The sequence below is a fragment of the Otolemur garnettii genome, unplaced genomic scaffold, assembly GCF_000181295.1.
Source record: "Otolemur garnettii isolate 467f Iridium unplaced genomic scaffold, OtoGar3 scaffold00050, whole genome shotgun sequence".
Classification (NCBI taxonomy): Eukaryota; Metazoa; Chordata; class Mammalia; order Primates; family Galagidae; genus Otolemur; species Otolemur garnettii.
This window is the reverse complement of record NW_003852445.1, coordinates 8083011-8094900: the sequence shown is the minus strand read 5'-3', so window position 1 is coordinate 8094900 and position 11890 is coordinate 8083011. Positions and strand designations below refer to the sequence as shown.

Sequence of the window (11890 nt, the reverse complement as noted above, 5' to 3'; positions counted from 1 at the left end):
AAAAAAAAAAAAAAAAGACTAGACATAGGAGGACTGAGACCCTGTCTCTACTAAAATACAAAAATTAGCCAGGCGTCATGGCAGACACTTGTAGTCCCAACTACTTGGGAAGCTGAGTTATAAGGATTGCTTGAGCCTAAGAGTTTGAGGTTGCTGTGAGCTAAGATGACACATGACGTATGGTACTCAATCCCAGGTTTACAAAGTGAGACTCTCTCTCAAAAAAAAAAAGATTTGAATTTGTGTGCCAGGGCTACAACAAACATGAGAACCAGAACCTGAACTTACTGCTTTGAGCTCTGCAATGAGCCACAAGTTAGTCATTTCAACCCAGTGACTTCTCAACCACCTCCAATCTCTCCCCTATAGTAATGTATAACTAGAGATGTTTTTAAATTAAGGCACAGTATGGAAGAGCTGTTTTAAAATAAAGTTTAGTTATAGAAGCAATTAAACAAGTATTTGAAAACTTGGAAAAAAGAAAAATAGAACAAAAAAATCACTCTTACCAATTACAACTCTTGTTAATATATTTTCTTCTAATAATGTTCCCATGCTTTTCAGATAATAGTGTTCCCAACTCAGCCTCCCAAATAGCTGGACAGTAGGAACATGCCACCATATCTGGACTTTTAAAAATTTTAGCCTTGGTGCCCGTAGCTCAGTGGTTAGGGCGCTGATGGGGCTGGCAGGTTCTAACATGGCCTGGGCCTGCTAAACAACAATTACAACTACAAAACAAACAAACAAAACAAAAATAGCTGGGCGTTGTGGCGGAGGCCTATAGTCTCAGCCACTCGGGAGGCTGAGGTAAGAGAATCGCTTAAGCCCAAGAGTTTGAGGTTGCTGTGATGCCATGGCACTCTACCAAGGGCAACATAGTGAGACTTTGTCTCACTATGTACATATATATATTTTTAAGCATTTCTCCAGGCTCAGTGCCCATAGCTCAGTGAGTAGGGTGCCAGCCACATACACCAAGGCTGGCAGGTTCGATCCCAGCCCTGGCCTGCTAAACAACAATGACAACTACAACCAAAAAAACCCCCAAAAAACCCAGGCATTGTGGCAGAGGTAGACCCAGCTACCTGAGAGGCTGAGGCAAGAGAATCGCTTCAGCCCAAGAGTTTGAGGTTTCTGTGAGCTGTGATGCCATGGCACTCTACCCAGGGCTTGAGACTCTGTCTCAAAAAAAAAAAAAAAGGCATTTCTCTAATTCAAATAATATAAACACTTTGAGATATTTTAAATGTCTGCATAATAATGATGTAGACATATCATGACTTTTTTTTTTTTTGAGACAGAGCCTCAAGCTGTCGTCTTGTGTAGAGTGCCATGACATCACAGCTCACAGCAACCTCCAAATCTTGGCTCAAGCAATTCTCTTGCCTCAACCTCCCAAGTAGCTGGGACTACAGATGCCCACCACAACACCCAGCTATTTTTTGGTGGCAGACCTCATTGTTCTTTTTTTTTTTTTTTTGAGACAGAGCCTCAAGCTGTCCCCCTGGGTAGAGTGCCGTGGCATTACAGCTCACAGCAACCTCCAACTCCTGGGCTCAAGCGAGTCTCCTGCCTCCGCCTCCCAAGTAGCTGGGACCACAGGCGCCCGCCACAACGCCCGGCTATTTTTTTTTTTTTGGTTGCAGCCGTCATTGTTGTTTGGCGGGTCCGGGCTGGGGACTCGAACCCGCCAGCTTAGGTGTACGTGGCTGGCGCCCTAGCCGGCCGAGCCATAGGTGCCGAGCCGACCTCATTGTTCTTTGGCGGCCCAGGCTGGATACGAACCTGCCAGCTCAGGTGTATGTGGCTGGTGCCTTAGCCACTTGAGCCACAGGTGCCGAGCCAGACATATTATGATTTTATTATTACCCCATAATTGAACTTTTCCCCTCATTTTTCATTATCATAATGTTTTCAAAGACATCTCTGTATATAAAGCCCTTTCAGTACTTAAGCTGACAGAAAATTTTTTATCAATTGAGTGCCACAGGCGCCCAGCCTATTTTTACTTTTTTAATGTGGCTACTAGAAAATATGTAATTATACATATAGTTTTCATTATATTTTCATTGGCTACTATTGAAAACATACAAATGAAGCAAAAAGTTAATATAGTAGATGCATTTGGATAAAAGACATACAGATATGCTTTGTACTGTTTTTAATTTTTACAACTTTTGAATTTAAAATTGTTTCCAAATAAACATCTTTTAAAAATCTAGTTTTACATCAGTGGTAAACAGATAAAAGACAGAATTATGCTGGACATAGTGGCTCATGCCAGGAATCCTAACACTTTGGGAGCTCCAGGTCAGAGGATCACATGGGCCCAGGAGTTTGAGGTTGCAGTGAGCTATGATGATGCCACTGCAGTCTGGCCTAGATGACAGAGAGAGACTTTATCTCAAAAAAAAAAAAATTAGAATATGCAGAGGAAGGCAAAAAACTATTGTTAAGAAAGGAAATAAAAAAATAAAGATAGTTTTGAAGATAGGGTTACATATCTATTTGAAGTTTAAAATGAAAGGAGATATAATTAGGGAGATCACAGTCTGAAATGACCCAACCAATGTCATCATTTCAGATTAGCAATTAATTTAGGCCAAGACAGCCTCAGGAATGAAGTACATCAATTGACTGACTCACCCTTCTGGAAAGAAGGCATTGATGATACGGTCCCCCAGTGGGTTAATGGCAAGTTCTGGAATCCTCTGGAAATCTTCCCGGCTACCAAGAGAATCACCTTGAGTTACAGACCATTGACCCTTAGCATGAACTCCTTCAGTCTAAATGAGGGTACAACCTCGTAAGAATATTACCTCCTGGAATTTACTTCTGTGGCAAATTGTACCAAATAACTGCAAAGAATAGCACTTCAATAGCTGCCAAGTGTTTTCTTGTACCAACTCAGAAACAGAAGCCAAATTTGAATATTCCACCTTTCAGTGGATTTAGCACACAATAAACCAACTGATAAGCAAACACTAAGCTGTCCCTTAGTAAATGATTCCTTGAACATTACCATTTTGTACTTAGTTATTAAGTTTGGAGACTGAATAGCAAATGAAAAGTATCAAACACTATAGAACTTAAATACACAGGAAAATATTTAGAGGGTTCTCCATATCCTGTTAAAAATTCTAACAGTGGGCCAGGGACAGTGGCTCACACCTATAATCCCCACACTTGGGAGGCTGAGGCGGGTAGATTGCCTGAGCTCACAGGTTCAAGACGAGCCTTAGCCAGAGTGAGACCTGGTCTCTAGAAATAGCCTGCATTGTAGTGGACACTTACAGTCCCAGTTAGTTGGGAGGCTGAGGCAAGAGAATGGCTTAGCCCAAGAGTTTGAGATTGCTGAATTATGACATCACAGCATTATACCAAGGGTGACAAAGTGAGTTTGTCAAAAAAAAAGGAAAGAAAATCTAACAGAGCTTGAGCAAGAGCTAGACTAAATCAGAAAAACTAGCCAGGTATTGTGGTGGGCGCCTGTAGTCCTAGCTACCTGGGAGGCTGAAGCAAGAGGATCACTTGAGCCCAAGAGTTTGAGGTTGCTGTGAGCTATGATGCCGTGGCATTCTACCCAAGTAACTGAGACTCTGTCTCAAAAAACATAAAAGAACAAACAACAACAAAATTCTAAAGGACCTATGAGATGTGAGGAATTCTTAGCCAATATTTATATTCAGGGAAAGAATGTGAGAACCCATTGATTTCTGTATTTCTTTGTTCTGTCTCTGGCTTTTTTTCCATCCACTTCTACACTAGAATTGTGGAGGCAACGGACAACATGACAAAGAGCAGTCATCCCCGTGTAATTTAGGTGAGATTATGTTGAAGTGAATGTTAGTTACCATTCACTGCACATACATCATGTGCTGCTGTTTATATACATTATCTCATGTATCTCACGCCAGTGTTTTATCTGTACCCTTTTAGAGCTAAGGAAATTGAGAGTCAGTAAGATGAAGTAACTTGTCCAGTGGCACACCACTACTAAGTAGCAGAAATGTGATGTAAATCTAGGTCTGTATGTATTCTCTTTAAAAACTGCATTTCTAGTGGGCACTGTGGCTCACACCTGTAATTCTAGCCCTCTGAGAGAACAAGGTGGGAGGATCACTTGAGCTCAGGAGTTTGAGACCATCCTAAGCAAGACAGAGACCCTGTCCCTACTAAAAATAGAAAATTCAGCCAGGTGTTGTGGTAGGCACCTATAATCCCAGCTACTCTGGAGGCTGAAACAAGAGGATGGTTTAAGCTCAGGTACTTGAGGTTGCTACGAGCTAAGCTGATGCCATGGCACTCTAGCCTGGGCAACAGGGTGAGATTCTATCTCAAGAAAAAGAAAAGAGGGGGGCGGCACCTGTGGCTCAGTGAGTAGGGAACTGGCCCCATATACCAAGGGTGGCAGGTTCAAGCCCAGCCCTGGCCAAACTGCAAAAAAAAAAAAAAATAGGCGTTGTGGCGGGCACCTGTAGTCTCAGCTACTCAGGATGCTGAGGCAAGAGAATCACCTAAGCCCAAGAGATGGAGGCTGCTGTGAGCTGTGATGCCATGGCACTCTACCAAGGGTGACAAAGTGAGACTCTGTCTCTAAAAAAAAAAAAAGAGGCTCAGCGCCTGTGGCTCAAGTGGCTAAGGCACCAGCCACATACACCTAAGGTAGCGGGTTCAAATCCAGCCTGGGCCTGCCAAAACAACAATGACGGCTGCAACCAAAAAAATAGCCAGGCGTTGTGGCAGGCGCCTGTGGTCCCAGCTAGTTGGGAGGCTGAGGCAGGAGACTCGCTTGAGCCCAGAAGTTGGAGGTTGCTGTGAGCTGTGATGCCACAGCACTCTACCCAGGGGGATAGCTTGAGGCTCTGTATCAAAAAAAAAAAAGAAAGAAAAGAAAAGAGGGTTCGTATCCCACCAGAGTTGCCCCCCCTAAAAAAACACTTACATAAACACTTATATACACACTAACATAAACTTGAACTTATCTGATTCCTGTCATCTAGAAGTTTGCTGACACAGAGGTATAACACATTCCTCTACTTTATGCTAAATGCTAATTAAGATGGAAGAAATAGTCATGAAATGGTCCTATTTTAACCCAAGGGTCTTCATACTTTGTTCCTATTATGGTTTAACATTTACATGTTCCTAAATTAATTCAACAAGCTCATCTCCCCTACATCTGCTGACACAAGCTAACCTAGTAGACTGAGCATAAAGCTCTTCAAGAATAACTCTGGCCAGGCCCAGTGGCTAATTTCTGTAACCCTAGCACTTTGGGAGGCTGAGGTGACAGGATCACTTGAGGCCAGGAGTTTGAGACCAACCTGAGCAACATAACAAGAACCTGTCTCTACAAAAAATAGAAAAGTTAGCCAGGCGTGTTGGTTATGTGCCAGTAGTCCCAGACACTCAGAAGGCTAAGGCAAAAGGATCACTTGAGCCCAGCAGTCAGAGGTTGCTGTCAGCTAGGCTGATGCCATGGCACTCCAACTTGGGCAATAGAGTTAAGACTCTGAATCAGAAAAAAAAAAAACAACTCTGGACTTGATTTTCTTTGATTCATTTAGAGTAGTAATTTTTATATCAAGGAATGAACCAGAAAAAGCCAGTCATAAAATAATTAGATTGCTTAAGATGATAAGATAAAAAAATTACTGAGGTCCTGATTAATTCAACAAATATGTGCTAGACTTTTATTACATAACTTGTTCTATAACACAAAGTCCATATTATTACCAAAATGTGGTCCTCTTAATGGAGGTTAAGAAACAATACTTCCTTTTAAATGAAGACTAAGGCTGATTTGAATTGTACGGCCACATACTTCAGTTTAATGTCTAACAAGCTTACGTAATTTTAGCTGAGAAGAGGCACAGTTTAAATACCAAGTCTTGTATCAAATTACAGGTGCACAAGCTAGCCTCAACTCTTTTCAACTCAATAAGGGGATCTAGACATGGACTTCCAATCTTAATAAGGATCTAAATCCTGTCCTTTGATACTATTTAACTCCAGTCTTAGAATTTACAGTGTGGTTCCAGTCACCAGAACAAGGGAATACTGCTAAATGTATATAAATAAAAATCAGAGTATAAAAAAATAGTTTGTCAACTGTTAAACAATATACACATTATTAGTTGTTCAAAAGTAGAATATAGATCATGCAGGGCAGTTTCTCTAAACTTAGCTTTTCAAATTTGCCCATCAACACGAAACTAATAGAAAAAATAAATACTCCAAAGTGGCCCACAAACCACAAGTACAAGATCCATTTGAAATGCAGATTTGTATGTACTCATTAAAAAACATACTGACATTATAGTCTGCCTCATAGTCTATCCAGGAAAATCTTCTTCAAAGTTTTTTTGAGGAAAAGATATTATTAATGATAGTAGGTGGCTGGATGTGGTGGCTCACACCTATAACCCTAGCACTTGGGAAGCTGAGGCAGGTGGACTGCCTGAACTCACAGGTTTGAGACCAACATGAGCAAGAGTGAGACCTCATCTCTTAAAAAAAAAAATAGCCGGGCACTGTGGTGGGCACCTATAGTCCCAGCAACTCAGGAGGCTGAGGCAAGAGAATTGCTTAAACCCACGAGTTTCAGGTTGCTGTAAGCTGTCTAACTCCATGGCACTCTACCAAGGATGAGAAAGTGAGACTCTGTCTCAAACAATAACAACAACAACAATTAAAAAAAAAAATGATAGTAGGCAAGTCTGAGTATAGAACCATGTATATGGCATACTTGGTGGCCAAAAAATTCCCAGTGAGGAATGGGTTTCTAGACATTCAAGGGCATGGAGATGCTCTGAAAAAACAGAGTCTGAGAAATTCTTAGCAATCAGAAATGCCATCCCTTTATACCAGTAGTTCTCAACCGGTGGGTTATGACCCCTTTGTAATAATGAAAATACATCCTGCATATCAGATATTTACATTACAATTCATAACAGTAGCAAAATTACAGTTATGAAGTAGCAATGAAAATAATTTTATGGTTGGGGGTCACCACAACAGGAGGAACTGTATTAAAGGGACACAGCATTATGAAGCATTAGCAAGGTTGAGAACCACTGCTCTATACTGATCTCCTTCATTGTGCAAAATCCTTCTGTTGTTTGGAGATACTGCTTCACAGTTACCTTCTATTTCAGGTACTCAGAAGTCGATGTTTTAGATGACTCATACACAGGAGATTAAGTAATATAAAAGAGGTTAGTCATATGGTACAAGATATTTATTAACAGAGAAATGATAACAATTTCCACTAACTAAAGCATTTAATCAACAGTTAACAATAAAAGTCAAAACCAGTCTGCTAGTTGTTTATTTTAGGGCTCTAAGGCTAGGCTGGCTTCTGCAAGGTTGCATTCTGACTTTCACCTGAGGGAGGTGGGAGGTGCGCGCGCTCGTTTATCTCTTCTCATTCTTCTTTCTTTTTTTTTTTTTTTTCAAGGGGGTCTCTTGCCTCAGCCTCCCAAGTCGCTGGGCCCGCAGGCCCCCCCCACAACGCCGGCTATTTTTTTTTTTTTGGTTGCAGCTGTCGTTGTTTGGTGGGCCCAGGCTGGATTTGAACCCGCCACCTTAGGTGTATGTGGCTGGCGCCTTAGCCACTTGAGCCACAGGCGCTGAGCCTTCTCATTCTTCTAAAACAAAGTGTCACCAAAAAAATGTACATAGGGGCTCGGTGCCCATTGCTTAGTGGTTAGGGCACCAGCCACATACACTGAGAAAGGTGGGTTTGAATCTGGTCTGGGTCTCCTAAATGACAACAACAACCGCAACAAAAAAATAGCCGGGTATTATGGCAGGCACCTGTAGTCCCAGCTAATTGGGAGGCTGAGGCAAGAGAATTGCTTAAGCCCAAGAGTTTGAGGTTCCTGTGAGATGTGACGCCATGGCACTCTACAGAGGGCGACACAGTGAGACTCTGTCTCAAAAAAAAAAAAAAAAAAAAAATACATAGGAGAATATATTCACAATAAAAAACAATCAGGGTGGAAGAAGTTTGTTTTTTTTTTTGAGACAGAGTCTCACTTTGTCACCTTTGGTAGAGTACCATGACGTCACAGCTCACAGCAACCTCAAACTCCTGGGCTGAAGTAATTCTTTTGCCTCAGCCTCTTGAATAGCTGGAACTATAGACCCCAGCCACAGCGTCTGGTTATTTTTAGATATAAGGCCTCACTCTGGCTCAGGCTGGTCTCAAACCTGTGAGCTCCCAGGGGTCCTCAAACTCTTTAAACAGGGGGCCAGTTCCCTGTCCCTCAGACTGTTGGAGGGCCGGACTGCAGGCCCCAGACGAGTCAGCTGCTAAGCAGGACAGGCAGCAGCGGCAAAAATACCCGGCGGGTCATATGTGGCCCGCGGGCCGTAGTTTGAGGACACCTGGCTCAGGCAATCCACCCACGTCCTGGGATTACAAGTGTAAGCCACCGTGCCTGGCTAGATGGAAGACGTTGACAAAATCTGGAATTCAGAAAGAAGATGTGCATGTAGTAACAAGTAAGCTGGAGTAGAAGTTCCACAAATAGGCTGCAGTAGAATTGAGAGCCATTTTCCCCTACAGAATCTCATGAAGCAAGACACTCAGAGTTGCCAGGTAAGGGAAGCAGTATTTAAAATAATTAATTACTTTTTTCTTTTCTTTTATCCCCTCCCCCCATAAATAAGGCTGTGAGCTATGACACCACAGCATTCTATGGAGGGTGACAAAGTAAGACTCTGTCTCAAAAAAAAAAAAGGAAGGCCAGGCACAGTGGCTCACTCATGCCTGTAATCCTAGTACTCTGACAGGCCAAGGCGGATAGATTGCTTGAGCTCAGGAGTTTGAGACCAGCCTGAGCAAGAGTAAGACCCTGTCTCTACTAAAAACAGAAAAATTAGCCAGACGGGGTAGTGAATGCCTATTGTCCAAGCTACTCAGGAGGCTAAGGCAGGAAGATCTCTTGAGCCAAAGAGCTTGAGGTTGCTGTGAGCTGTGAGCACTCTAGCCTGAGCAACATAGTAAAACTCTGTCTCAAAGCAAAATACAAACAAACAAAGAATGTCTCCATTTTGCCCCTCGGCAGAAAAATGGTCCTCAGATGAGAACCACTGTGCTAGACTAAAATACTGAACATCTTGACTAACATTAATTGACCTAAGGTGATCCCCCTAGGGATTATGGCTTTCCTAACTCAATCCATAATCCCTAGGGTTTATGAAATGAAAAGAAGACAGAGCAACCTCCAACACCTTGGATTGCTGGGATTGCCATAGATCAACTTCATAAAAATCAATGTTTAGAAAAAGCAAGCAGAGCCAGGTGTAGTGGCTCACACCTATAATCCTAGCATTCTGGGAAGCCGAGGCAGGTGGATTACCTGAGCTCAGGAGTTGGAGACCAACCTGAGCCAGAGCAAGATCTCATCTCTAAAAATAACTGGGTGTTGTGGCAGGTGCCTATAATCCCAGCTACCTGGGAGCTTGAGGCAAGAGAATTGCTTGAGCCCAAGAGTTTGAGGTTGCTGTGAGCAGGATGCCATGGCACTCTACCAGGGGCAACAAAAGTTAGACTGTCTCAAAAAAAAAAAAAAAAAAGAAAGAAAAAGAAAATAAAATGCAAGCAGAGAGCCGAGAGCTGAAATCTCAAAAGTATATTCTTAAGACCAGAATAATGGCTGCTTAAGCTAAAGGAAGTTGGAATAAAGCAATAAGCAGCCAGTGATAAATTTAATGGTACTGTTCTGCTGATTTAATTCCCTTGTGAATCAATAAATGATGCTCAAGACCAGTGAAGAATATCTCTTGCCTTCTGAATGCAGGATGCCTATCATGCCTGCTTTTTGGATAAAGGCAAGTACTCAGACTTTGCCAGGAAGTTTCTAGTTTCTGTGAGGAAAATAAAGAAAGGAACTGCCTACCTGAGAGTCCCGTTCTCTCCTTTGTCCAGGCTGGTGAATCGGCTGTAGAGGCGCGTGATCTGACTGTGGGAAACTAAAGAGCACAAAATTAGTCCCAGCTGGGAAGGTAGCCCTCACTTGAACTGAACCCATCCCCTACTGTCAAATGCTTCAAAGTGAGAAAGCTAGGGAGATACAGAAACTCTAAAGTTGCCTCTAAACAGGAGCTGGAGGCCAGCCCAGACAACATAGCAAGAACGCCATCTTTATAAAAAATAAAAAAATGGGCTCGGTGCCTGTGGCTCAAGTGGGTAAGGCGCCAGCCACATACACCTAAGGTGGTGGGTTCGAATCTAGCCCGGACCCACCAAACAACAATGACGGCTGCAACCAAAAAAAAAAAATACCCGGGCATTGTGGTGGGTGCTTGTGGTCCCAGCTACTTGGGAGGCTGAGGCAGGAGACTCGCTTGAGCCCAAGGAGTTGAAGGTTGCTGTGAGCTGTGATGCCATAGCACTCTACCCAGGGGGACAGCTTGAGGCTCTGTCTCAAAAATAAATAAATAAATAAAATAAAATAAAATAAATAAAAAAATGAGCCAGGTGTGGTGATGTGCTGGTAGTCTTAGCTACTTGGAAGCCTGAGACAGGAAGATCATTTTAGCCCAGAATTTCAAGGTTGCAGTCAGCTATGATCACACCACTACAGTCTAGCCTAGATGACAGTCTCCAAAAAAATAAATAAATAAATAGGGCTGGGCATGGTGGCTCATGCCTGTAATCCTAGCACACTCTGGGAAGTTGAGGTGGGTGCACTGCCTGAGCTCACAGGTTCAAGCAGCCTGAACTAGAGCAAGATCCGTCTCTAAAAATAGCCTGGCGTTGTGGTGGGCTACTTAAGAGGCTCAAGCAAGAGAATCACTTGAGCCCAAGAGTTGGAAGTTGCTGTGAGCTGTGACGCCATAGCACTCTACCAAGGGCAACATAGTGAGACTGTCAAAAAAAAAATTAAATGGGCTTGGTGGTAAACTCCTGCCGTGAGACTCTGTCTCAAAAAACCAACAATAATAATAAATTAAATTGTCTTTAGAGATCAATACAGCAAGTTTAAAAGCTAAAGAATGAAAGGGGTTAGAAAATTAAACAGCAATCAAAATTGAATCTCAGGTCCAGGCTCAACAGTTAATGCCTGTAATCCTAGCACTGTGGGTGTGCTGGCTGGCCAGGTGTGGTAGCTTATACCTGTAAATCCTGGCACTCTGGGAGGCCAAGGTAGATGGATGGCTTAAGCTCAGGAGTTCGAGATCTGCCTGAGCAAGAGTAATACCCCATCTCTACTAAAAAAATGAAAAAAACTGAGGCAAGAAGATCATTTGAGCCCAAAAGTTTAGGCTGATGTGAGCTACAACACCATGGTACTCTACTCAGGGCAAAAAGGTGAGACTCTGTATCAAAATAAATAAATAAGTAAATCCTAGCACTTTGGGAGGCCAAGCAGAAGCATCACTTGAGGCCAAGAATTTAAGATCAGCCTGAGTGAGACCCACCTATCACCACAAAAATTAAGTGGGCATGGCTTGGCACCTGTAGCATACTGGTTATGGAGCCAGCCTCATACACCGAAGCTGGCAGGTTCATAACCCAGCCCAGGCCAACTAAAACAACAATGACAACTGCAACAAAAAATAGCATTGTGGCGGGCACCTATAGTCCCAGCTACTTGGGAGGCTGAGGCAAGAGAATTGTTTTAAGCCCAAGAGTTTGAAGTTGCTGTGAGAGTGATGCCATGGCACTCTACCGAGGGCGACATAGTGGAACTCTGTCTCAAAAAAAAAAAAAAAAAGTTAGCACCTGTAGCTCAGTGGGTAAGGTACTGGCCCCATATACCAAGGGTGGCAGGTTCAAATCCAGCTCCAGCCAAACTGCAACAAAAAATAGCCAGGCACTGTGGCAGGCACCTGTGGTCCCAGCTACTCCGGAGGCTGAGGCAAGAGAATC

General features: G+C 42.9%; 1 protein-coding gene across 1 annotated transcript in view; it reads right to left on the bottom strand.

The window, feature by feature from the left end:
• The window catches only part of CHP1 (calcineurin like EF-hand protein 1), a 41276-nt gene that overhangs the window by 16984 nt on the left and 12402 nt on the right, over positions 1 to 11890 (bottom strand). The window contains exons 2-3 of the mRNA XM_003791735.2: positions 9915 to 9987; positions 2650 to 2730 (exon numbers count right to left, since the gene is read on the bottom strand). Of these exons, the coding sequence (XP_003791783.1) occupies positions 2650 to 2730; positions 9915 to 9987 (154 nt within the window). The remainder of the gene's footprint in view (positions 1 to 2649; positions 2731 to 9914; positions 9988 to 11890) is intronic.